The 26,991-nt window shown below is 39.0% G+C and overlaps 1 protein-coding gene across 10 annotated transcripts in view; it reads right to left on the bottom strand.

Moving 5' to 3' along the window:
* CDK19 (cyclin dependent kinase 19) overlaps positions 1-26,991 on the bottom strand; it is a 189,520-nt gene that overhangs the window by 39,682 nt on the left and 122,847 nt on the right. For all 10 annotated transcript variants that reach the window (XM_053222371.1, XM_027057090.2, XM_027057092.2 and 7 more), the window contains 2 exons: positions 20,612-20,722; positions 17,935-18,075 (listed from right to left, as the gene is read on the bottom strand). In XM_053222371.1, the coding sequence (XP_053078346.1) occupies positions 17,935-18,075; positions 20,612-20,722 (252 nt within the window). The remainder of the gene's footprint in view (positions 1-17,934; positions 18,076-20,611; positions 20,723-26,991) is intronic.

Below are 26,991 nucleotides of genomic sequence, written 5' to 3'. Positions count from 1 at the left end.
AAGTAACATTGGAAGGATTCCCTTTAAAATTGGGAATAATGCAGTGATATCCACCATTACCACTTCTAAAATCAACATCGCACTGTAAGTCTGGTGCTATAAAACAGTAATTAAAGGGATATGAATTGGAGAGGCAGGAACAAAATTATTGTTATTTGCAAATGATGTAATTATTTACATAAAAAACACAAAGTATTTGCAGACAAATTATTAGCAATAGTAAGGGAGATTAGTAGATGTTTGGCTAACTGAACAATATGAAAAAGTCAGCTGTATTTTTATATACCAGCAAAAGAAAAAAAAGGGTAGGAAATAAAATTTTTCAAAGGCAGCATTTCTACAGTAATTAAAAAAAACTATAAGGTACCTAAGAATAAATACACTAAAGGATGTAGAAGATATTTATACAGAAAATCTTGAAACTTTATCTTAAATGACATTAGTAACTCTCAAATAAATTAAGAAGTCATGCTTATAGATAAGAGGACTCTATATAGTAAAGACATCAATTCTCTCCATTCTTATCTATAAATCCAGGGAATCTGGCTTAAAACATGACATCCAGATTTATTTTATTATTTTTTAAAGTTTATTTATTTATTTTGAGAGAGAGAGAGAGAGAGCAGGGGGTAGGACAGAGAAAGAGGGAGGGAGACAGAATCTCAAGCAGGCCTCGTAGGGCTCCAACCCATGAACCGTGAGATCAAACCAAACCGTGAGACCTGAGCCAAAATTAAGAGTAGGACACTTAACCAACTGAGCCACGCAGGCGCCCCCAAGATTTATTTTAAAACCATAGTAAAGACAGTATGATACTGGTACAGAGATAGACGAAACTGATCAATGTGATAGAATGGAGAACCCAGGCGGAACCATGATGCTGTGAGAAGAGCAACTTCAGAGTCAGTGGAGAAAAAAGGAACTAGTCAATAAATGGTGCTGGCACAACAGGTATCCCAGTGGGAAAAAAATAAATAAAATGAATCTTTGTCTCATATCAGACATACAACAGTTTCAAGCAGATTAAGGAATTAAACATGAAAAGCAAAACTTTAAAACTGTGTGCGTGGGGGGGGATGCAGAGTATAGCTAATATCTTTCTGACCCTCAGGTAGGAAAGAATTTCTAAAACGAGATATAAAAAATCATCACGAAAGAGAAGACTGACAAATCTGGCTATTAAAATAACTTTCAACCACCAACAATAAAGAAAAGAAAAAGACAAAGCACAAACCGGAAGAAGTTTGCAACAGATAAGTAACAAAGATTTTGTATCCAGAATAAAGAACTCCCACAAATCAATATAAAAACAACCTAATAGAAAACGGGCAAAATGTCCAAACGGGCATTTAACAAAATAAGAAACATTTAACCATTAAGCATATGAAGATGTTCAATCTCATTCATAAAGAGGGAAATGTAATTAAAATCAAAATGAGATACCGTTTTATACCTAGTATATTGGTTAAAAATTAAGAACTGCTGAGTAGGAAGTCAGGGGGAACTCCAAAACATTGTTGTTAAGAGAATAACTTGGTACAACTTCTTTGGAAAACAATGTGACATCATCTTGAAAACCTGAACAATTGCATACCCTTCGACTCAGTTATTCCATTTTTAGATACACCAGAGAATGTTCCTAGCAGCATAGGTTGTCAAAAAAAAAAAAAAAAAAATCTGAACACAACCCAAATTTCTAGCTAACAGGAAAATGGAGAAATTAATTGTGGTAGAAGCACACAATGAATTTTAAAACAGCAATGAAAATTTGGAGGTTACTAATAAAGGTAAAAAAATGTTTGCGTCTTAGCAGCATTATGCTGAGTGAAAAAAGCAAGTTTAGAAGACTATATACAGCAGAATGCCATTTTCTTAAAACTTAAAACCAAGCAAAGCTAAGAATATACTATTTAGGCACACATACAAATGTGATAAACCTATTTTTAAAAAGGAGTGCATAATGTAGGGATGCTTGGGTGGCTCAGTCAGTTAAGCATCTGCCTCTTGATTTCGGCTCAAGTCACGATCTCATGGTTTGTGAGATCGAGTTCCTCCTTGGGCTCTGTGCGGACAGTAGAAATTGGGATGTTCTCTCTCTCTCTCTCTCTCTCTCTCTCTCTCTCTCTCTCTCTGCCACTCGTGCTCTCTCTCAAAATAAACAAACAAAAAGGAGTAAATAATGGATTCAAAACTTAGGATATTTGTTATTCTTGACAAGGCAGGAAGATGGGATGGGGGGAAAGGCATAAATAGAAGCAAGCTATGGGTGATGTTCCAGTTACTGGGGTAAGTGACAGGCTCTCCACTGTTACACCTTGTAAGGCACATAGTCTTTGTAAAGACAAAAAATAAAGCAAAGAATGGGGATATGCACTGCTGGGAGGGTGTCATTTTCAACAGTAATAAGCGCTATTTAAATTGCTCAGAGAATGTCTCCTTGAGAAGGGAACACTCGGGATAAGACCTGAAGAAAGTAGAGTAATAAGCTGCTGGAATATAAGGGAAGGACAGTGTAGGCAAAGAGAAAGAGAAGCTGGAAAGGCCTGAGACAGGCGCTTGCCTGGAGAACTGGAGACTTGTGAGGGAGAACAATGGGCATCAGGAAGGACAGAATGATAAGGCACTGATGATTCTAGAGACAAGGAAACCAAACAGAAGTCTGGCCTGCTGTTCCCAATGCTTCTGCTTTGGACACACGTCACTTGTGTACCAGACTTGGAGAAGTTCTTGAGCACTGTCTGGCCTGCACTCTGAGAGTAGGTGAGGGCCCCCAGAAGATCTGCAGAAGGGCAAGGCCATGGTGGACAGCAGTGAGAGGAAACCTTGGTGAGCTAGCAGGCTGGCTAACTGGAGAAAGAGCAAAGAGGTCAATGCAGCTGGAATCAACATGACAGGAGAGTTAGTATAGGAGAAGCAGCAGAGAGGTAAGGTGAAGATGGGCGGGGTTGTCAATCATACAGAATGATGGTTTTACATGACTAGAATTGGCATCATTTTATATTACTTTATCTTACCCATAATTTTTACAGGTTGTACAATGTGGATTTTGGCATTTTGCTAAATCTCTGAGAACAGAATATGGAGAGATTATCATTTTCTACATTATATATTTTTATAATGTTTGATTTTATATTTTTTGGTATTGTTTCTAATTAAAGAAATGGCATTTTTTAATAAAAATGAATAATGCTGAGAGGAATAAAGGGTGTTTAGAGGAAAAAGAGCCCAGGGAAAAACCTATGAAGGAGGAACCAAGGTGAGAAAACAGCATAGGGTTCTAGAAGCTAAGAGAGCTTAAAAAGGAAGAGGTGGTCTTCAGGTGCAATAGAATGAAAGATAAAAAAAGGCAACTTCCTGGCATTTACAGAAGACAGACACAGGGAAAGAGACCCAAATAAGTGGGAAGAAGGTAAAGGCAGAATTAGACTATACTTTGGAAGGCCTTAGGGAGAATAGACTCTCTGGGATATAACAATTCTTGGGGTACCTGGCTGGCTCAATCAGAAGGGCATGCGACTCCTGATCTTGGGGTCATGAGTTTGAACCCCACATTGGATATAGGGATCACTCAAATTAATAAAACGTTTAAAAAAATCTTAGAATTATCAAATCAACCATCTTATATATCTTCTGCTACATTATTTGTAATCTTAGATTTTGAGCTTAAATACTTCTAAAATAAAGCTGTAAGATAAAAACACAAAGTATGTGATACGGCAGCAAAGTTGCTTCACGTAAGAAATGAAAATAGACGATGAGCATTTGAATGGCAGAAGAGCAGGAAGCTGGTCTTAGATCACTGTTAGCTAACTCTCATTAGAAATTCCTGCAGTCATGCTGTGTAGAAACAGAGAATAGCTTTCAATGACCCCTTCCACAGTGGAATGAGGATACAGAGAGAGAGAAACAGGGATTCTAACTGGTACTGAAGTTTGTAGAAATATCTTTTTTTTTTAAGTTTATTTATTTATTTTGAGAGAGAAAGAGAGAAAGCATGCACAGGAGGGGCAGAGACAGACAGAGAGAGAGAGAGAGAGAGAGAGAGAGAGAGAGAGAGAGAGAGAATCTCAAGCAGACTCCACCCTCAGCCACACTTGGAGCTTGAGCCCACGACCCTGAGATCATGACCTGAGCTGAAACCAAGAGTAAGGGCACTTAACCGACTAAGGCGCCTAGGTGCCCAAAAATACCTTTTAGAGAGGATACTTGAAGCCTATGGAATCTCTAACTGTGGGGTCCCCATGTACAGTGGGGAGCAGTGGCTATAAGCTCTTTCATACAGTCTGAGAAAGGAATGCAGAGTTTGGGCAGTATCCACAAAGAAGGGCTCCTGTAGTCAGGTGATGATCTAGAATTGCACAGGATGTTATTTTTAAATGCACACCTTGGGGCACCTGGGTGGCTCAGTCAGTGAAGCATCCGACTCTTGATTTGGGTTCCGGTCACAATCTCAGGGTCGTGGGACTGAGCCCCACGTCAGGCTCCGGGCTGAGTGTGGAGCCTGCTTGAGATTCTCTCTCTTTCTCTCTCTGCCCTTCCCCCACTCTCAAAATAAATAAACATTTAAAAAATATACACACCCCTTAACTGGGATTACATGTAACAAGTAAATAAATGTTAAGAATAAGTAAATACATGTTCAGCTCATAAGATATTTGATGGTTCAAAAGAACAATGATAACAACAAAATAAATGTCATGACCACCAATAAAAAGGATTTAAATATTCAAAGCATTTTCATATCAATCATTTCCTTTTTTATAACAGGAATTCTCCAGGGCCCACAGGGCTGAGGCAAGTCTCAGAACTCCACCTAATCTTCAAGATTCCAAATCAAGTCATTTTTCCAGATATTATGCTTAATTTTCAAAAGATTAACTTTAATAGTGATTGATCTAAGTGAGTGTATACCCTTTAAAAAAAATATAAAGGGAACTGCAGCTCACGCACATGCGCCTACACCCACACACACCAAAAAGAACGAGGAGAGGATACCAAAGTCGTTCTGACCTACTTACATCCCAATTAACACAGACTATGCTTTACTAAAACTCCTCTTACTGCGAACACAAAACGCCAGCTGTGAAAGAAAGTGATACTGCTGGGTTTGCACACTTTAGTTACCATAGAAACCGCAGAAATGGCAGGAGTTGGATGCTTCGCATTTAAGTTATCAGCAATAAAATCGGATAGACACATCAAGGCCACAGGGTTCATTTTAGTTAAATTGCATTTTAAAGGCCAAAGTCAGGGAAATCATGTGATAAGCAATATGATTACTTAAAAACTATTCTTGAAATACCTGCATTTTAGCAGGATTTAGTTATTAATTCTTGAATTTACATTCATGAGGCTTTACATGTACTTCACATTTGCTTTTTCCTCCTATGGAATCAGTTTTTTTCCACAGGGTTAAATTTAATTTTAGTTAATTGGCACCTCATAAATTGAATGGCCTAAAGATACACAAGTACCCTACTACATTTGCTTTGTGCTCCCCACCCCAGGACATTTGGGACAAAAATATGAAGCCACAAGATGACTCTTATCAGCACCAATAAAGAGAGGAAAATACAAACACAACTGTCTACAACCCTGAATAACAGGGACAAAACCAATCAGAACATCAATCAGACTAGTTTTTAAACAATGAATAGTGCTAACCTAGTATTGATGGCTACAACTATTCTTTTATTTAAATGTAGTTGGGGCGCCTGGGTGGCTCAGTCGGTTGAGCGTCCAGCTTCGGCTCAGGTCATGATCTGAGTTTGTGAGTTCGAGCCCCGCGTCGGGCTCTGTGCTGACAGCTCAGAGCCTGGAGCCTGTTTCAGATTCTGTGTCTCCTTCTCTCTCTGTTCCTCCCCTGCTCATGCTCTGTCTCTCTCTCAAAAATAAATAGACATTAAAAAAAAATTAAATAAATAAATAAATAAAAAATAAATGTAGTAGCACACAACTCTCCTCACATCTGATACAAAAGTACATTCCAGGAGAAAACCATCAGTGTTTGTGCCTTTCTTTATTCTATTCTCCATTGTTCACCTTGAACAAAAAAGATTCTGTGTTGTAACAAACCAAGCAGTGAACTAAGGGGGAGATAAATATGTTGTTGTTTTTTTTATCATTTAGCAAACACAACAGTCATTTGCTAATAGAGTCAGTTTATCATCACTGTTTACCCCTTAAAATAACCTCATTGATAGCAGAGGGTTTACAAATATGAAGAATCTGATCATTATGACTGGAACCTCCCAAAGGGCAGGGAGGATATTTCTGTCACTGCTTTTTGTATCTGCTGAAATCCGGGGACTTAACATTTAATAAACATTTATTGGATGAGTGAATAAAAATTGTCAGTGGTTAGTACTCATGGTCTTTTGGTAGGCAAGTTTTCAATTTTAAAACAAAATTTTTTTTAACATTTATTTAGTTTTGAGAGACAGAGACAGAGCGTGAGCAGGGGAGGGGCAGAGAGAGAGGGAGACATAGAATCCAAATCAGGCTTCAGGCTCTGAGCTGTCAGCACAGAGCCCAACACAGGGCTCAAACCCGTGAACTGTGAGATGGTGACCTGAGCCGAGGTCGGCGCTTAACCAACTGAGACACCCAGGTGCCCTGAAAGTTTTCAATTTTTTTTTGGAAAGTTTTCAATTTTAAAAGAAATTGTGGGGCGCATGGCTAGCTCAGTGGGTGGAGCATGTGACTCTTGACCGTGGGGCTGCGAGTTTGAGCTCCACATTGGGTGTGGAGATTACTTAAAAATAAAATCTTGGGGCGCCTGGGTGGCTTAATCGGTTAAGCGTCCGACTTCAGCTCAGGTCAGGATCTCTCGGTCCGTGAGTTCAAGCCCCGCGTCGGGCTCTGGGCTGACGGCTCAGAGCCTGGAGCCTGCTTCTGATTCTGTGTCTCCCTCTGTCTCTGCCCCTCCCCCGTTCATGCTCTGTCTCTCTCTGTCTCAAAAATAAATAAACGTCAAAAAAAAAAATAAATAAAATCTTAAGGAAAAAATAAAAATATAAATGAATGCATGAATGAAGTTGCAAGAAACTAGAGTCAGTACCTTCCCCAAAATATGCCAAGCTCACTTCTGAATATGGGTATCCCCTGCTTTTCAAAAGTTCAGTTACACCACTTTACTTTCACAAAAAATCTGCATTAATACCTATTTCTTTCAAACTGAAAGATACATGAAGAGGATTTTTGCTTTTAGGAAAAAAGGTGAAAAGTGAAAACAGCATTTAGCATTTGCTTTGCAGCAGCCCGCACAGAGCCAGCACGCCCCGAGCGGGGAGACGGCCCCCACCGGGCTCCTTCCCCAAGACCACACTCAGCATCAGCCTGCCATAGCTTTCAACTAGGAACATCTGTTCTTTCTCTGGATTTATTTTGTGCATCTGTTAGCGAGATGTGTCCTAAGGCATCAGAAAAGCCTAAGAGAGGTTATTTTGGGGGTCTGGGAATGCTCAAAAAATTTTCCATGTAAATCAGTGGTTAGTACTTCTTCACTTTCCTCCATTTCAGCTTCCAAAAGATTTCATAGGAACACTCTGTGGATAGAACAGGTTTTTAAAAAATCTGATTTTGGTTTATTCTGGAGTTTCAGCAACCACCCATATGCTAATGACTCTCGAATCCATAACCATACATCTCCAAACTTCTATATGGCTTAGGGTTACGTCAAATGGTACGCTGGCCATCTCCACAATCCTCTCAAACTTCGAGTGTTCAAACTGAATTTTTCCTGTTTTTCTGGTATTCTCTTCTCAATCAACAAAAGCAGAAGTCGGAACACCCTGTCCTTTATCCCTCAAATCTATCCAATCCTCAGATCTGATTATCTTACTTCCTAAATATTTGTCGACTATTTCCCCTCCTCACTTGATTACCTCAGCCAGGCCTTCATCATTTCTCAACCCGCTGATTACAATAGCCTGATAAAACTGCCATCCCTGCACCCTCCGACCCACTCTCCGTACCCCGGTGTAAGTGGTCTATCCTAAGCGGAAACCTGACCGGCTCAGCTCCAACTGACCACAGGAAAAGTCCATGCTTCAAAATATGCCGGTGAAGATTAACCGTGATCGGGTCCCTACTTTTCTCTTCTGCTGCTTCTTTCACCATTTCTTGCTTTGCTTCAGTGACACCAACGTGCTTGCAGTTTCTTATCCCGTGCCCTTATTTAAGCTGTCTCCTCTGCCTGGAATGCCCCCTTCATCTTCTAAATATCTACTCATCCTTTAGATTCAGCTCAGTGTGAGTCCTCAAAGACGGCCCCCATCCCAACTGGTCAGGTGCTCTCCTCCTGTGCTCTCAGTACTTTATGCACAGCCAATCCCTGACTGCACCTCATAATGTCTTTTCAAAACCTTTCTGTTTTATGCTGATCCGTTTGTGTATCTTCTCCACCATGCATTCACTGAGGGAAGGGGTTGTATTTTATTTATCCGTGTATACCCAGTGCCCAACATGGCGCCCGGTACATATTAGGAGGTCAAAGTGTTTGTACAGCAAATATTCTTAACTCTGTAAACCAGCACTTCCTTCACAGAAATCCTGTTATAAATAATAATGTAGTTAAAATGACAACTAGGTTTCAGAGTTCTATAAGTGTCACACTTTATAGCTATATTGTGGGTTGAACACGCCTTTGTATTCAGAGAACGTAACTGTTTCTAAGCAAAAATGCCTTTCTCAGTTCAAAATTACGTATCTACAACTAAGTGCAAGCTATCTGTAACTCAGGAGTAGACTATAATATTAAATGCTATGATTCATTTCATGTTACCTTAAAATGGTCTAGGGGGATCTGTAGTAGGTCAATCTGAATAATCTATGTTAATCAAACCTGGGTGTTCATAATAAACAATGCCTGCCACCCCAGCACCAAACAACAGTTAACAATACACTTCTTTGTTCCAGCCTTTTAGGAGTGGTTATAGGCCTGAACAGCAGAGATAAGGTTTTCTTTTCTCGAACAAGAACCAATAAAAAGCAGCCATTATAAAAAGCTTAATGCAAGACAAACACAGGTATCTAGAAGGCTATTTACCTAACTAACTGCAAGGTCACTAAGAGTATAATCAAGATAAATCCCACACTGATGGCAATGCCAGCACGAGTGCTGCACAGACATTCAGATTCTATCTTACTCATTAATGAGTACAATCTGTCCTCAGAGAAGCAATGCTGGTAGAAAGTAGTTTTCGATTTACATTTGTGACATTCATATTCAAATCAAATAATTCAGTCTTATTATCATGACAAATTAAGAATGTCAGAGGTAGAGCTCCTTTCTCCTTTTCTCCACCACGGTGATGGGTGCGGATGACTTTTCCTGGCTGAGTCTTCTCACGAGACTTTCAGAATCAAAAGCAGAATTGTCCCATTCCCCAGTGCCTGCAGGTGAAAACTGGTGAGAAAATCAGGTGCGGCTCCAAAAGGAGACATGAGAGAAGAACCAACCTGGGTCTATATGGGATTGCACCTGTGTTTCTGCTGCATGAAGGTCATGTGCTCACATCCTCTCACTCTGTAAACATCACACCTACCTGAACAATAGACATGTTTTATCCAGGAAAATGATCGTTCTCTGTTACTATGCTTTTGCACCAGTAGGTTGGTTCAGTAATAAATATGTGAGAACTTTTGCCCAAAAAAAAAGGATGTCAGAGGTAGAAATTATGAAACTGAGCCCTCTTGCGTCACTCATGAAGACACCAAGGGGAAAGACCTACAACCTTAACCAAGCTCACTGTCCCTGGACAGTGGCAGACCCAGGATTAGAACTCAAGTCTCTAAGAAATGCACTGCAGGCCAGGGTTATGAGAACAAAAGTGGACCTGGAAAATGCACAACACTTAATTGATTTATGGCCCTCACCTCCAGAAGGCTTCTACTTAGATGATCACCATATGCAATCTCCCAAAGAAATAATCAGTTCATGCATATAAGATCCCTTCCTGATGAAGACACCATCACTTTCAATAAGAGATCCTGAATCATCCTACCGTGCCAGTCACACAGGATGCCTGTGGTAGTGATCACCCTGGTATATACATTTGTCCAAACTGATCCATTTGTAACTAAAATGGGTACATCTTGTTATATGCAAATTCTACCTCAATAATAGTAATTTAATAAAATAGTATGCCTGAAATGGTTCTTCAGTTTTAAACATAGGCCTCAAAGTGCTGGGGGTCCTGTCTGTAGCCCTTGATTCTTAACCAGCTCCTGCTATTCCTGCCACTGTGGAATGTATCTGGACTATCACCTCTTAGCGACTTTGAAGTTAGTTTGGCAAACCACCTTCTAGATACGTGGGTTTGTCAGTACAGGCTACGGTACTGTGTTTGTCTGACAGGGATCATCAAAAGAGCCCTGTCCCTGAGCTGAACCTTAAGAGGCCTCATCCCCTTTGAAGCTGGCCCTCTTAGAAAGTGTAATTCTTAGTGTGTATCACCTGTCTATGGAACAGATGGGACATTACACTTCATCTCAAATGGACAGATGTGTATTCTGCAGAACACTCCCATGACTGGGCTGTGGGTGTGGATGGCGGAAAACCGGTCATGCCAAAAAAATCACAGCCCACCTGTGACACAGGTATATGTCACAGTATCTAGAGCACCTTGAGAAACACTATCTCACCTGATCGTCACAAGGCCCTGTGTACTGGCAGAACAGGAGTCCCTGCACAGGGATGACATCACTACCACCAAAGGCCTTCAGGCTGGAGACATGAACTGCTGGGCCAGAGACTCTCAAGGGCCCAGCTCTAAGGAACTAGTAAGGAACCAAAGGTCACCAGCAGCAACCCCAGTGTAATTCTTCAGCATGACAAGATCTATAATTGTCCAAAGTCACCTGAAATTGCAAGTTAGAAAATAACCAAGCCATATTTTCCTTTTTCGTTGTTAGCTCTGAATTCTAAAAGAAATTATAATGATTAAGTCATATTAAAATAAATACCACTTTCTGCCATAATTCTTTAATTAGCATGTTAATTTAATAAATCAAATAAAAAATAATACACAGATAGGGCTCCACTTTGTAAAGAAGAAAGGGCTAGAGTTGTAGGCTAAAGGAACTGTGGTGGCGGGGCGGGGGGCGGGGGAGGAGAGCGGGACACCTGGGTGGCTCAGTCAGTTGAGCATCCGACCTCGGCTCAGGTCATGATCTCACAGTTCGTGAGTCTGAGCCAGGCATCAGGCTCTGTGCTAACAGCATGGAGCCTGCTTCAGCTTCTGTGTCTCCTTCTCTCTCTCTGCCCCTCCCCGACTCTGTTTCTCTCTCTCTCTCAAAAATAAACATTTGAAAATTTTTTCAAACTAAAATTAAAAAAATAAAGGAATCCTGGGAAAGGCAGTTGAAAGAATGGGCATCTCTGGATTGCTGGTGGGATCCAGAATAATGCACAGAAGCTTCTACAGAATGGAAATTAGGAGGAATTCAGGAACTCTGGAGCTAAGACTAGGAGATGAACAATTGTACAAAGTCCCTATCATTATTCCAATTTTATAAATGAGGAAACTGAGGCTTACGGATCAAGATTAGCTTTCCCAGAAATGTATATACGTTTTTTAAGTTTAAGATCTCCAAGCTCCCATTTCGTAAGAACTAAGCGAGGCTAAACTCTAAAACAGTACTAAAATTCTTCAAAATGCCAGCATGATGGCTCCAGTCAGATTTTAAGGGTGTCTTTGCAGTGTGGCACATTCACCTTGTCAGGCCCTCTTTAGTATACACAAAATTAAAGACTTAATGTATCTCCCTGTCGGACAAGGTATGAAGAGCTGCACACAGATATTTCTAGACCATTCTCCAACCGCCAAGCACTTATTTTAATCAAACTTTCACAAAGATTAACAGTACAGTACTTCTTCCCCAGCTGAGTAGAAAAGAGGCCATCTGTGAGTTTTGTACATTGGACTTTCATACATGACATTCCTAAAGAGTCTTCAAATGCTCTCTCTTAGCTGAAGAACTATAACATTTCTCGTCAGCTACCTGTTACAACTCGGCAGCACTAGTGACCATGGGAAACTTAAATTTTTCTTTGCATTTTTCCCTGTTTGACACAAATGCAAGAAAAAGAGAATAGAAAGTAGCAGTGATAAGCGTAGGCCTCAGACAGTTTAACAAAGATGGGATCTCTAGATAGGTTCAAAGTGAAAAATCCTGGATCTCCGTTGAACACACCCTCTAGATTTAAGAAGATTAAACTTGTGGTTCAATAGTGGGTGCAGGAGGAATGGAGGGCACAGGAGAGGAGAGGAAATGCAAGGAACATATGCCAAATTCTGGAAATAAATCACTAAAGAATGTTTGTAAAAGGGAAGGGATAATTGGTACATTATAATATTTTTTTAGCTCTTTAGAACCAGAACTATCCTCTTGCCACTCAAGCAACTTTTTAATATGGAAAGGAGGGACTTGTATTTTTCTTTTATATTTCTACTAAATAGGACAATAATAGGATCCATTTTAAAGTCTCGTAAAGTTGGTGGTAGGCAGCTTTGGACATGGTTTCCAATATCCCCGCCCCCAGTAAACACACCCTTGTGTAATTACTTCCTGTGAGTGTGGGCTGTAAAAGTGACCTCTGGTGATGGGATGTCACTTCCATGATTCACTAACAGAAGACTGCGACTTCCATCTTGCTAACGCACACTCTCCACCATCTTGTTTGCTCACTCTGGTGAAGAAAACTGCCATGTTGTAAGATGGTCTGTGGAGAAGCTGAGGTGGCAAAGAACCAAGGAAAGCTTTCACCTTCCACTGATCAGCTCAGGAGGAAATGAAGCCTGCTAACAACCACGTGACTGAATAAGGAAGCAGATGCTTCACAGTCAAGACTCCAGGTGACTGCAGTCTTTTAAGGAGACTGTAAAACAGGATCCAGATAAGCCACACCTAGATTCCTGACCCATAGAACCTGTGAGATGATAAATATTTAAACGTCTTGAAAGCCACTGAGTTTTGGGGCAAATTGTCATACGACAATAGGTAACTAATACAGACTTACAACATACATAGCCAACATGTCATAGACAACCCAGAATGCTGTTAAAAATCAAGTATTCTGGGGGTGTCTGGGTGGCTCAGTCGGTTAAGTGTCCAACTTCAGCTCAGGTCATGATCTTGCAGTCACGAGTTCCATCCCCCCCGTAGGGCTCTGTGCTGACAGCTCAGAGCCTGGAGCCTGCTTCGGATCCTGTGTCTCCCTCTCTCTCTCTCTCTCTGCCCCTCCCCCACACATGCTCACTTGCGTGCACGTTCTCTCTCTCTGAAAAATAAATAAGCATTAAAATAATTTTTTAAAAAAATCAAGTATTCTGCCTGAACGAGCAGGTATCATGAGGAAAAAAATAAAACAAAACTAAAATAGCTCTTCATTAGTTAGTATGACAAAGTATCCAGGGTCATATACTACACATTTCTCTATAGCTAGAATATCTATTACATCATTTCCTTTAACCAGCTGAATTACATTTGACTCTAAGAATTGGCAAGTTTATTATTATTATTATTATTATTATTATTACTACTACTATTAACCTCTAATAGAATAAATAAGTCTTTAGGTCTGTGTCAGAAGTGATTTTTTGACAATCCAAAAGTGCAGTAGATGGTAACTAATAACAAAACCCAAAAGATTACTGGCTACAAAATTATTTTCTCCCTCAACTAAATTTCCATGTACCATGTTTGCAAAAGATATAGTTACCTGTGCTCATAGACTTCAAAAGAGTACAAATTCACCCACTATTATGAACAATAATTACCATTCAAAACTAAAGTTAGAGTTTTGGTTTGGAACCACCACAAATATTTTTTAAAAGTCAGAGCAGGTCAGGGCCCTAGAGCATTTACTCAGATCTTTCATTTGATAAAGACCTAGCATTTACCATGTTTTAGGTACTGAGATATGATAAAGAGATGAAGAGATGGTTTAACGCACAGTTCAGTTTATGCCACTGATCCAGTAGCAAAACTCATAACCAAGAAGCCGTAAATCTACTTAACAATACAACCATTTAGCCACTATTTCTCTTTGCTAAAGAATAACGTGCAATTGCCAGATGCCTTGCTGAAATTCAAGTAACTTATGAGCACAAACAATATGCCAACACTAGGAATACAAAAATTAGTAAGATATGATCCTTACTCCCCAGGAGCTCATAATTTTGAAAACAGGATCAACTATTTATCTTGGCATCCTTCCAACCTACCCGAACAGTAATCTCATAAAAGTGAGTCATCCTATATTTCATCTTCTTACTCTTAGCTATATCCTGCTATAAAATTAAAATACATCTTTTTTCCCTTGGTGTTTACAAGTTCCAAATATTTATAGACTTATGTCTCTACTTCATTGTCTCAGCCAAGATAAATATATTTAGCTCCTCTTCTCCTTTCTTTTTAAAGCAATTCCTCAATGTAAGTAATATTTTTAGTGACTTTGTTTAAATTCTCTACTTCTGGTAAATTTTAGGACCCATATGACATAGCTAACTACTATTACAGATATATAATCAATCACAATGAAAAACCCCAACCTTGGGGCGCCCGGGTGGCTCAGTCGGTTAAGCGTCCGACTTCAGCTCAGGTCACGATCTCACGGTCCGTGAGTTCGAGCCCCGCATCGGGCTCTGGGCTGATGGTTCAGAGCCTGGAGCCTGTTTCCAATTCTGTGTCTCCCTCTCTCTCTGCCCCTCCCCCGTTCATGCTCTGTCTCTCTCTGTCTCAAAAATAAATAAACGTCAAAAAAAAAAATTTAAAAAAAGAAAAACCCCAACCTTCTTTGATGATATAATGCTTCTTTTGTAAAGTCCAAAACACTGATTTTTTATTTACTTTTTAAATTTTGGGGGGTTGTATTATTACATTGCAAATTCACATTTACTCTAACACCTTTAACTCTGGATCTTGCAGAGACAGTATATACTCTGAAATAATTGTGACTAACAAATAGTGTAAAGCCCAATTTCTTATGTCAATGGGAAACGAAGCATTAAGAAAAACCACTCACCGACTGAAACTGCAACTCTATTGCACAAAAAATAATTTTTTGCATGTCCCCATCATGCTTTCAACACCACATTCATATGTGACACGCTTTGTATTTGTATACTTACTAGAGAATCTATCTCAAGTAAACATACAGTTTAAATCTTCTACTCCTGAAAATACTTTGGCAAAACCATGACAATGTGGTCCAGCTATCAGTACTCATGATCAGCGAAAAGAACTGAGTAGGCTCTCACAGGGTAGATTCCTACTTCAACGTCTAGCTCAAGTGGCAGCTCTCTTGAAACTTTCCCTCATCCCCTCCTCATAACCTCTTCTAAGCTTGAGTAGCATTTAATCTGTGCCTATCACGTAGCTATGATCACCATCTTTCTCACCTATCTTACAGCATAACTGTTTATGCGTATGTCGTGTTTCTTCTCTGAGAGTAAACTCCGGAGAAGGTCTTTAATGCAATCGTATGTGTACTGTCCCCATATATCCTTGCTTTAAACACACAAGGTAATAATAAATGTTTATTGAGGACAGTGTGTTGAAATATAAATATGTTACTTGATCCAGAAGCATACCATAAGAATCTATTCTTACTCATATTAATTCACTGAGGAAATATTTACTCAGTACCTGTTGTGTACTCGAGTACTGCTAGTGTGCCAAAATGATTCGTAGACCCTGCTCTCTCAAGAAGTGTATGGTCTAGAAGATGATCTAAGACAGCCACTATAATACTAACAGATAAGTGCCGTAAAAGAAGTAAAGAAGTACAACGGCAACCAACAAGAAGGAGAGATTATTGGGGCGCCTGGGTGGCTCAGTCGGTTAAGTGTCCGACTTCGCCTCAGGTCATGATCTCACAGTTTGTGAGTTCAAGCCCCACATCGGGTTCTGTGTCCAGAGCTTGGAGGCTGCTTTGGATTCTGTGCCTCCCTCTCTCTCTCTGCCCTTGCCCAATTCACACTCTGTCTCTCTCGTTCTCAAAAATAAATAAACATTAAAAAAAAAAAAAAAAGGAGATCTTATTTCCAAGTAGGAATGGATATGAGGATAAGTTTTAACATTTGTGCAAGTCCTCACAGACAGGTAGTATTTGAATATGTACAGATGGGGTAATAAAGGTCATTGAGGCAGGAAATCTCAGGATGACACAGGGGACAATCAATAGTTTAATGGTATAGTGTAAGTGAAAGATTACAGGATTGGGATAAAGAAAAATTCTAAAGACAGTTGGAGCTATATCTGCTATGACCTTGAAAGCCCAATAAGGAACTAGAGCTTTAGTCTGTAAGCAATGAGGAACTATTTCAAAGTTCTTGATCAGGAGCTGTGTAATTATCCAGAAGGTCTACAGTGGATGGAAGGGAAAGAGAAAGAGATTGTTTGCAAGGAGACAAGTTAAGAGGCTAGTACCATACCGCAAGAAAGAGATAATAAAGGCCTGAACTAGGAATGAGGCACTAGAGATGGAAATAGACAGATGGAAGAGAGAGTTTAGAGATGAAACTGACAAGACCAGGCAAGGCCTAGATGTACAGTGCAAGGGTTTGCAAGGGGTAAAAGAACCTTCTAGGCTGAGAAAAGGGTGATGCCATAACTAATATAGACATTAAAGCAGCAGCAAGCCAACAAAGAGAAAACCAGGTCCTAGTCATCCTGAGTTTTAGTCCTGTGGACACTCAGGCGACAACATCAGAAATAAAATCTGTGAATCTATGCTATTGAGAATAAAATACACAGTGTTGTGAAAAAAGAGAAGAGTTGAAATTAGTCAGTCTTCAATAAAAGATTTTGATCGATGATTCAAACGTGATCATGACCTCAAAAATAACTCACATAGCTTATGTTAATTACATAAACAATGAAGGAGAGGGTTTGAGCTAGAACAACCTCATGTAACCACAGAAAAATGTGCTGATTCATGGTTAATAGTAAAGTGGATAGGTGGAAGTCTTTGAGAACTTTACAGTTCAAAATTATGAGGTGAAATGCATCTGTTGAAATGGTAAACCCATCTTTGTGGTCACTGGCATTTGGCTCCAATTTATCTTCAATGCCACAGCAAGAGACGGTCAAGTCAGATGACAAGGCCTGACAATGTAGCCACAGGTACTAACTAGATCTTCTTGTGTATTCATTCTTTTCCTCAATTAGTAGAACCGAGTTGACCTAGATTCATCCCTACCATATCCCTAGAATCTCCAAAAGCCTAAGAAATAATGATCTTGAAACCATTTTTTCAAGGAGAGTTAGGAACAAAACTTCCAATTTTAAATTCATGATTATTACAACTATTCAGTACCCATATTTTCTTACAAATAAACAAAAAAAAATCTCATCAACATAAACTAACAACAATGCAAAGATAACTGGCATAGAATCTGACATTAACAAATGTTTGTTACATGTGTACTGAAAAAAAGGTAAAATCAAACATTTGATTTGTTCATAATACTGATAACAACCTTTATTGATAATACTGACAACATTTTATTTACTGGATGCAGGGTCATTATTTCCGTTTAGCTCTTAAGGGAAAAAAACAGTAAGAACTCAATCTTTAATTATTAATATTTTTACTGAAAATGAGCAATAATGTGAAGAACAAAATGGACTGAAAGGTACTTATTTTACATGTGACTATTCCATTAAGATTATACCAATTATGCATTGAAAACCACACAGACATTTTATAGCTATGCATAAATATAATGAAAGAACATATACCAAATGTTAATAAGGGTATAAGCGTAGGCTTATGGGTGATTTTTATTTCCTTCTTTTTTGGTTTTATGTATTTTCAAAATTTTCTATAATCAATGTTCATAATAATTGTACCAAGAAGAAAAGGTATTTTTAAAAAGAGGTCAAAAAAACCCATATTGATCAATTTAAAAGAAACATACTTACCAGATCTCTGTGAAGCACCCAATTTGCATGGAGGTAATGGATACCATCAAGAATCTGGTAAAGTAATGATTTGACCATAGATCTTGGCAACTGCATGGGCTTTTTATTTGCTTTTGATGCACGGTGAAACTTAATAATGTGCTAAAAATTAAAAAAAATAAAACATACTATTAAAACATATAGTCTCTGCTAATATTTGTATCAATAAAACACAATCAAGTCTACAATAAATTCTCTATATTTAAAAATTACTCATTAAAGGCCAATAATGACACAAAGAAAAATAATTTGAATGATAAGGGACCTATACTGGGGGTGAGTGTGAGACAATGTTATTGTGGGTATAACTAGATTTACTGAAACCAGTAAGATTTTCATTAAATAGAACCAAAAGGTAAAAAGCACTGATACTTAACAGACTGCATAAAAACAGTACTAGTATTTAAAAAAAAAAATAGTATTAGTTGTATTCTCTACTGACAGAATGAAAGATTAAAAGAGAAGAAAAAAATACTCTATAATTCTTTACTATATTTTTTAAAATATTTTATTTTAAGTAAACTCCATGCCACACATGGGGCTCAAACTCATGACCCTGAGATCAAGAGTTACATGCTCTACCAACTGAGCCAGCTACATGCCCTTAAATCTTTACTACTGTATAAAAAGTTAGCACTTAGTAAATTTGTATAATCTCACTGACTATGTGTACATTTGAATTATTGCAAAAGTCCACCTTCTTTTGGCATAGGATGAAATTAGGATATATTCCTAGTAGTTAATATTAAATAGGAAATCACTAGAAAGGAGGAAGGAGAGAAAAAGGCGGAATTCAACCTCATTGAAATAAATACAACTGGATCACTATATTCAAATTTTTATGACCACATGTTATTTTGTAGGTTATGATAACATCATTTTGATAGGGAAGATATGCTACCTGTCCCCCAAACCTCCACCTCCATCTTTGCCTCACCCCTGTGCAAAACACAACATGATGGGTATTAAAGGTCATGTAGGGGCGCCTGGGTGGCTCAGTCGGTTGAGCGACCAACTTTGGCTCAGGTCATGATCTCACAGCCCGTGAGTTCAAGCCCCACATCAGGCTCTGTGCTGACAGCTCAGAGCCTGGAGCCTGCTTCAGATTCTGTGTCTCCCTCTCTCTCTGCCCCTCCCCTGCTTATGCTCTGTCTCTCTCTGTCTCAAAAATAAATAAAAACATTAAAAAAATTAAAAAAAAAATAAAGGTCATGTAAACCCCTATTGAACAACACTGGTAAAGCTGTCAATAATGCTCCACTAACTTAAAAATGGCCAAATGGCATAGAAAAATTTTAACCTATTAACAGAGCTTTCTTGCTTTTTCATAAGCTGTTTAATAACATGTACTTTATTTAAGGAAATAATAGAAAATTAGGGTTTATATGGAGGGGCAGTATCCAGAAAATATATAATAGGAGCTACACATATATAACTTTCAACATTTTATAGCCACAGCAAAAGAAAAAAAAAAAAGAAACAGGTAAAATTAATGTAGTATATTTTAATTAACCCAGCTTATTCAAAATATTATCATTTCAACATAGAATCAAAATAAAAAATATTAATGAGATTTTTTTTTTCATACTAAGTCTTCAAAAGTCCGTGTGTATTTTATATTTACAGTACATCTCACTTTAGACCAGCTACACTTCAGGTGCTCACTAGGCACACATGGCTAAGGGCCATCATGTTACAAACGACATGGTTCTACAGGACCCGATCAGTCCAATGCACTGCATGTTCTTTCATCATACCACTGATGTTCAAGGTGAAGTACGTACATTATCAAGTAACTCTTGGATCCAAACCCACAAAGGACCCGGAGAAATGGGGAAAACATCATTTTTATGAATATCCATGAAAAGAATGGAGAAAAATTCACTGGACACTGTTATCAATATGCTGTAATAGCATAAACTCTGAAAGCTCCTTAAAGACCGAGAAGTCTGTCAAAGTTATTCCTAAACAGATGTGTGACTTTATGTAGATGACAAACCGCACTATGTTAAGTCAGAATTTAATTACCCAAAATTTGAACTTCCGGCCAAGTTTGATTTTTTTTTTACTTTTAGCAACTCCTTGGATAAAATGTTTAAGCATCTTGATTCCCAACTTAAAAACTTTAGAATTGGAATTTGGGGCTAATATTTCTAAAACCATGTATGTACCTCTATTTTGTGGAGTCGGTTTTAAATGACAAAATGTTGCAAGAGATTGACCTTAACTTAGGGAAATTATTCACAAGTATATAACTGGTGAAACTTGAACTACAGTGTGTACCACAAAAGAAAGCCATTTTCACTACACATATCAGTAAACTGCCATTAATTACTTGCATAAAATCACAGTTTCATACACATTAACACTTTCTGAAGTAAAATTTCTGAATATTACAAATACTATCTTCTCAGTATAATAACATGATAATGTTCATTGCTCAAATTCTTTTAAATCTGCATTTGCATTTATTTTTTTTAATTTTTTTTATATTGCATTTGCATTTATTATATTTATTTTGAACTCTGGTCAACAGAGCAAGTTTTGTTTTACGTGCATTAGTAATATGCAGTGCATACATTTGTTTCTCCATACCTAGATGAAAAGAGTCCTAAAAATAAAGTGAATTTAAACTTACCCACAAATCATGTTCTGCATAATCAAAGAGCAGCCACACCTTCCTGTCACTGTGAGAAAGGAACACCTTCTGCAATGCGATCACATTAGGGTGCTTCAATTCTCGCAAAAGCTGAATGCAAGAGAAAGAAGAGGGGTCACTCTCCTGCTAGCAAGGAGGGAGGAATGATGAACTTTCTATAAGTTGAAAGTGAAATCTTTGAAAATTTAAGCAAAATAAAAGGAAAAAAAAAAACCCTACTGGGGCGCCTGGGAAGCTCAGCTGGTTGTCCGACTCTTGATTTTGGCTCAGGTCATGATCTCACGGTTCCTGGGTTCAAGCCCCACATCGGGCTTTGTGCTGACAGTGTAGAGCCTTCTTGAGATTCTCTCTCCTCTCTCTGCCCCTTCCTACTTGTGTGTGCTCTCTCTCTCAAAACAAATAGATAAACATTAAAAAAAAAAAATACCCCTACTCAGAGATAAGTTTTGTCAACACCTTGGTGCATATCCTTCGATTCTTTTTCTGTGTGTATGTGTATGTTTCTAAGTGGGATCACTTTGGGTCGCCTGGGTGGTTCAGTTTGAGCACCTGACTCTTGATTTCAGCTCAAGTCATGATCTCAAGGTTGTGAGATCAAGCCCCGCAGCGTGGACCCTACTTGGGATTCTCTCTCTCCCTTTCTCTCTGCCCCTCCCCTGCTCATGTTCATGATCTCTCTGTCAAAATAAGTAAATAAACATTTTAAAATAAATAAAATAAAATGGGATCATTTTAAGTAGTAATATGTAAAATGGTAAACAAAAGTAATATCTTATCACTAAATGATTAAATATATTTTGGAATGTGCCTATCTTTTTTACTGTTGGGGGACAGGAACCACATATTAATACTATCTATATCTACTCTAACACAGTATGTGCTCAATAAATATTTGACAAAAGAAGGAAAGATATTTGACAATCCCTACACTAGAGCATGTGGTTGAGGTTTTTTTTACGAAAGCAGTGAGTATAAGATAATCTCTCATACCCACTGATTAAAAAAAAACAATTGGTGTGGAGAAGAGGTCCTATAAATAGAGAAAGGATAAGCCCGCACAGAGTAGAAGCTGCACCGTGATAAACAAGGAAATCATAAAAAGACAGACCGGATCAGCAAGTGAAAACTTAGCACCTGGCACTTAACAGGCAGTTGCCTGATAAAATATTTAGCAACAATAACTTTATCTGTCCAAGATGAAAGCCTATAAACATGCCTGCCACAGGCTGTCCTTAACCAGGGTTCAGATTTAACACAAACATATTCAATTTGATATCTTGAATGTCTTTTATTTATTTTTTTAATTTTTTTTAACTTTTATTCAGTTTTGAGAGACAGAGAGAGACAGAGCATGAATGGGGGAGGGGCAGAGAGAAAGGGAGACACAGAATCCAAAGTAGGCTCCGGGCTCCGAGCTGTCAGCTCAGAACCCGACGTGGGGCTCGAACTCACGAACAGTGAGATCATGACCTGAGCCAAAATCGGACGCTTAACGGACTGAGCCACCCAGGCGCCCCAGTCTTTTATTTATTTTGTATTTTATTTGAGAGAAAGAGAGAGAGTGTGTGCATGTGAGCGGGGGCAGGGGCAGAGGGAGAGACAAAATTCTAAGCAGGCTCCATACTCAGTGCTGAGCCTGACACAGGGCTCGATCCCACAACCCTGGGATCCTGACCCAAGCAGAAATCAAGAGTTGGACACTCAACTGACTGAGCCACCGAGGTGCCCCTGAATGTCTTTTAAATATAAAACTCTGTGGCAGATACAAAAAGGGAGAGGGAGCAACATTTCTACTGAATACTTTGTAAGAAGATTACACACACACACACACACACACACACACACGTTTTTCTCTCATTTAATTCTTACAACTACCCTATGATGTACATGGAACCTGAAGTCCAGTGTAATAAAAATAACTTGACTAATATCAAACACCTAGAAAGAGAAGAGGTTCGGATTTAAATAGATCTGCCTAATTCCAAAGTCCATGCTTTTTCCATTATGGCTGAAGTCCTTGTCTTCAATTCCTACAGTGTACTGGGCAAGACAGACATATAAACAGATCAATGAGACAAGAGAAAGATGAATTGCCTACCCATTCTAATAACTTTAAATGAGTAAAGTATACCTTGCATGCCTGTGCTGGAATTCTGTAAAAATCGTGTGAACTCCATCTCTGGAACTTCTATAGATTACTTCCCAGCTGCCTAATTCTTCACTACTTTTGACGTCAGGTTTCCCAGTTCTTCAGTTCTCTTATTTTGGCTCTGTACTTCAGCTCTTTCTCTTCACCTGCACTTTGACCACCTTCCTGGAAGGTGCTCTACCAGCTCTAATTTGGGCGTGGTTCCCAGATATGACTCCCTGGGTTCTCCCTCAAACCACATGCCCTGAAACAGAGTTAGGATGGGCTGAGCTGCCTAGACAGCCGTCTACTTTTCACAGTCTGCCTCAGGATTCTATCCGTATTTCCTATCGGATCTAGGCAGAAGAAGGAGCTGGAAGGAAATATCCGGGGAAGATATAATAGTCCTACTCCCTTGGTGGGGAGAGAGAGAGGAGGGCGATTAAATGGGTGCTCAGCTATCAGCTGCTATCTGTTCCCTCTGCCTCAGAAATGTTAAACAACCCTGCTTCTTGCTTCAGATGCAAATATTAGACAAAACAGGCTCCTAATTAATGACTGAATCAGAGAAAGTGGCATTTTGGAGGGATGCAGAGCTATATCCAGTTTCCTGCTTTTGACTATTTTAGGCTCCCAGACTCAGTGAGTTAATACATTTAATGACCCCACTTGCCATGGTCAACCTTCAAGCGCTTGGACACTGGTAAGAAGCCTCACTGCAGGTGCAATGCCTTGTTACCCTCTCTTTCTCTCAATACTGATGAACTTAGAAAGTTTGGCTTTATTATGTCTCTACCCAAAATACGTTGTCTTTGTTGCCTGCAGTGGAAGGGAAAGTGAGACTCACTTCTGCATCTAAACTAGGCTCTGACTTGTATGGGGGAGGGGATGTCACATGTAGCAATATTTAATCAATATCTCTAAAAAATTATGTTTTCTGTGACTACAAATTGGTGATCCCTCTACAATGAAGCCACTTTAACTCCCATATTTCAACATTATTTTGAATAGGTAATACAATCCAAAAATCAAAAGTACTTAAAAGATACCTCATTACCACTCCTGCCCCTAGTGACCCTAGTCCCTGTTGCCTGCTGGAATTAACAACTTTTATTAATTAATCCTTCCAGTGTTTCTTTATGGAAATAAAGCAAATGGAATACATATTTTTAATCTGTCCTTATTTACTCAAAAGATAGCACTTAACTTTTTCTTAGCATAATCTATCTTAGAAATCCCTCAATATCAGAAATCGCTCAATTGATCCCTCAATCCATCAATGTTAGTATGTAGAAATCTTTCTTTATCTTTCTTACAGCAGCAATGTATTTCTAGGTCTTTCGCTTTCTAGGTTCTTTTTTTTATTGTGGTAAAATATACATAACACAAAACTTATCATTTTAACCATTTTTCACTGTACAGTTCAATGGCATTAAGTATATTCACACTGTTGTGCAACAATCGCCACTATCCTTTCTTCAAAACTTTTTTAGCATCTCAAACTGAAACTCAGTACCATTAAACAATATGGCCCCTGAGAAACTCTACTTTCTACCTCTATGATTTGACTATTCTAGGTACCTCATGTAAGTGGAATCATATAACATTTGTCTTTCTGTGTCTGGCTTCTTTAACATGTCTCCAAGGCTCATCCATGTTATAGCATATGTCAGAATTTCTTTCCTTTCAAAGGCTAAATAATATTCCATTGTATGTACATACCACATTTATTTATCTATTCATCCCTTCCACCATTCCATGGATATCTGGGTTGATTCCACCTTTTGGTTATTATGAATGAATAATGCTGCCTTGAACACTGATGTACAAATATCTCTTATTTTCTTTTATATATCCAGGAGTAAAACTGGTGGATCCTATGATAATTCTATGTTTAATTTTTTGAGAAACCACCGTACAGGTTTCCTTTTAATATGACCTACAGGAGAGAAAAATGTAGAGTTTTCAACTGCATGCATTTAGTAGAAATTTTTTCCTAATCCCCAAATTTGCATTTTCTAGCACAGCAATATATACTTTGTATTTCTGCAGATCTGCAGAGTGTTTCCTACCCTACAGGTCTCTATAAGTCACTAACATCAATGTGAAAGCAGATGACGCAAAGAAATAGCAAGCTAATGTTACTTAGGCCTATTCTGTTCTTTCTTCAAATTCGTCCTTCAATCGACAGCCAAAGTGGTGTTTCAAAGATACAATACTGATCATCTCCAACCCGAGGGACAGGTCTAAGGAAGTAAAACAAGAGAGAAGGCAAAGGCCAAATACTGAGGAACCTTGCAATCCATGCAGAAGTGTCACCAGTAAGGTTCTTTAATATCACTGGAAACTTGAAGGGCACAGGGGGTTAATGGAGAAGCCAGCTGACACTAAAGGTACCACAGTCTGGCTTTCTTCTGTGTGTGTCTCAAGGTCAGACCACTGAACAAGCAAGTTTGAGGGTGAGTTTAAGATGACTCTCAGATTTGGCCTCACGGGATCATCTGCACTTTATGTGTATTTATATTCATATATTTTTATATTGCTTTAACAGTTTACAACTGCCTCCCTCCTTAAACCTTGAGGACAATTTTTAAATTATACCTATATCTCCAGGGACTAAACACAGCCCGAAACATAGAAGGAGCCCTGTTTTTAGTGATCTCCTCTAGCTTGAGGGCTTCAAATGTCACCTATGTGCCTGAACTCCCAGATGTTTATCTCTAGCTCACACCTTTTCCCTGAACTCCAGCAATGTGTATCAACATCTCTACTTGAATGTCTACGAGCCAAAACTAGGGTAATGATTTCTACGTACCCTGCCCTCTACCTCAACTGCTCTTCCCCAGGCTCAGTTGATAGCAACTTCATCGTTCCAGTTACTCAGGTAAACAACTTCAGACTTTAGCTCTATTTGCAATATACCTCCCCAGTGAGTCTTTCCCAGGCCTTCTATTTGAAATTATAACCTCCCTCGCCACCTTTATTTTTTTTTTTCTACAAAGTACTATCACTACCAAACATATTACAGCTCTACATCCCTTATCTATAATTCTAAAGAGCTTGGAAAACCTAAAGCTTGGGGCACCTGGGTGGCTCAGTCGGTTAAGGATCTGACACTTGATTTCGGCTGAGGTCATGATGCCACAGTTTGTGAGACTGAGCCCTGCATCAGGCTCTGTGCTCAAAGTGCAGAGCCTGGTTGGGATTCTCTCTCCGTCTCTCTCTGCCCCTCCCCTGCTCACTCTCTCTCTCTCAAAATAAATAAATAAACATTAAAAAAGGAAGGAAGGGGGGCGCCTGGGTAGTTCAGTCGGTTAAGTGTCTGACTTTGGCTCAGGTCATGATCTCGCAGTTTGTGAGTTCAAGCCCCGCGTTGGGCTCTGTGCTGACAGCTCAGGAGCCTGCTTCAGATTCTGTGTCTCCCTCTCTCTCTGCCCCTCCCCTGCTTCTGCTCTGTCTCTCTCTGTCTCTCAAAAATGAATAAATGTAAAAAATAAATAAATAAAAATAAAAAAGGAAGGAAGGACAAGAAACAAACTTTCTAGGAACTCATGTAGGAAAAACAAATTTAACTTCAATGGTAAAATAAATCCACTGTCAAGGGCACATCCTTTCAGGTTATCAGATTCTGATTCTATGGAAGCTGTTTTACAACTCTGTACGTTATAGCTAACTGATAATAATGCAGAATAATTCTTGTCTATACACATGCAAATTGTCCTGTCCAGTAGAGGTTCATTGACTTCCCTCTCTCATTATGGAAGGGGCCAGTTTTGCCTCACTTGCACATCATTTTAACCTTCCTGATCTATAAATATGCCTGTTCTAGGGAGTCTCCTTTTAATATATATATTTTAACGTTTATTTATTTTTGAGAGAGAGACAGACAGACAGAGCATGAGCAGGGGAGGGGCAGAGAGAGAGAGAGAGAGAGAGAGAGAGAGAGAGAGAGGGAGACACAGAATCTGAAGCAGGCTCCAGGCTCTGAGTTGTCAACACAGAGCTGGACACGGGGCTCGAACTCACAGACTGCAAGATCATGACCTGAGCTGAAGTCAGACACTTAACCGACTGAGCCACCCAGGCGCCCTAGGGACTCTCCTTTGAATGGGCTATACCATCTACTTGGTTCCTTCATTTAACAAGTTAAATAAAACCTTGAAGATGTGTTCATCTTATATGTGTATCACATCATAATTTAACCTTTTTTTTTGAAAAGTATCCTTTAATA

The sequence above is a fragment of the Acinonyx jubatus genome, chromosome B2 (genome assembly GCF_027475565.1).
Source record: "Acinonyx jubatus isolate Ajub_Pintada_27869175 chromosome B2, VMU_Ajub_asm_v1.0, whole genome shotgun sequence".
NCBI lineage: Eukaryota > Metazoa > Chordata > Mammalia > Carnivora > Felidae > Acinonyx > Acinonyx jubatus.
Note: the sequence above shows the minus strand (reverse complement) of the source record. Positions and strands in the feature narration are given on the sequence as shown.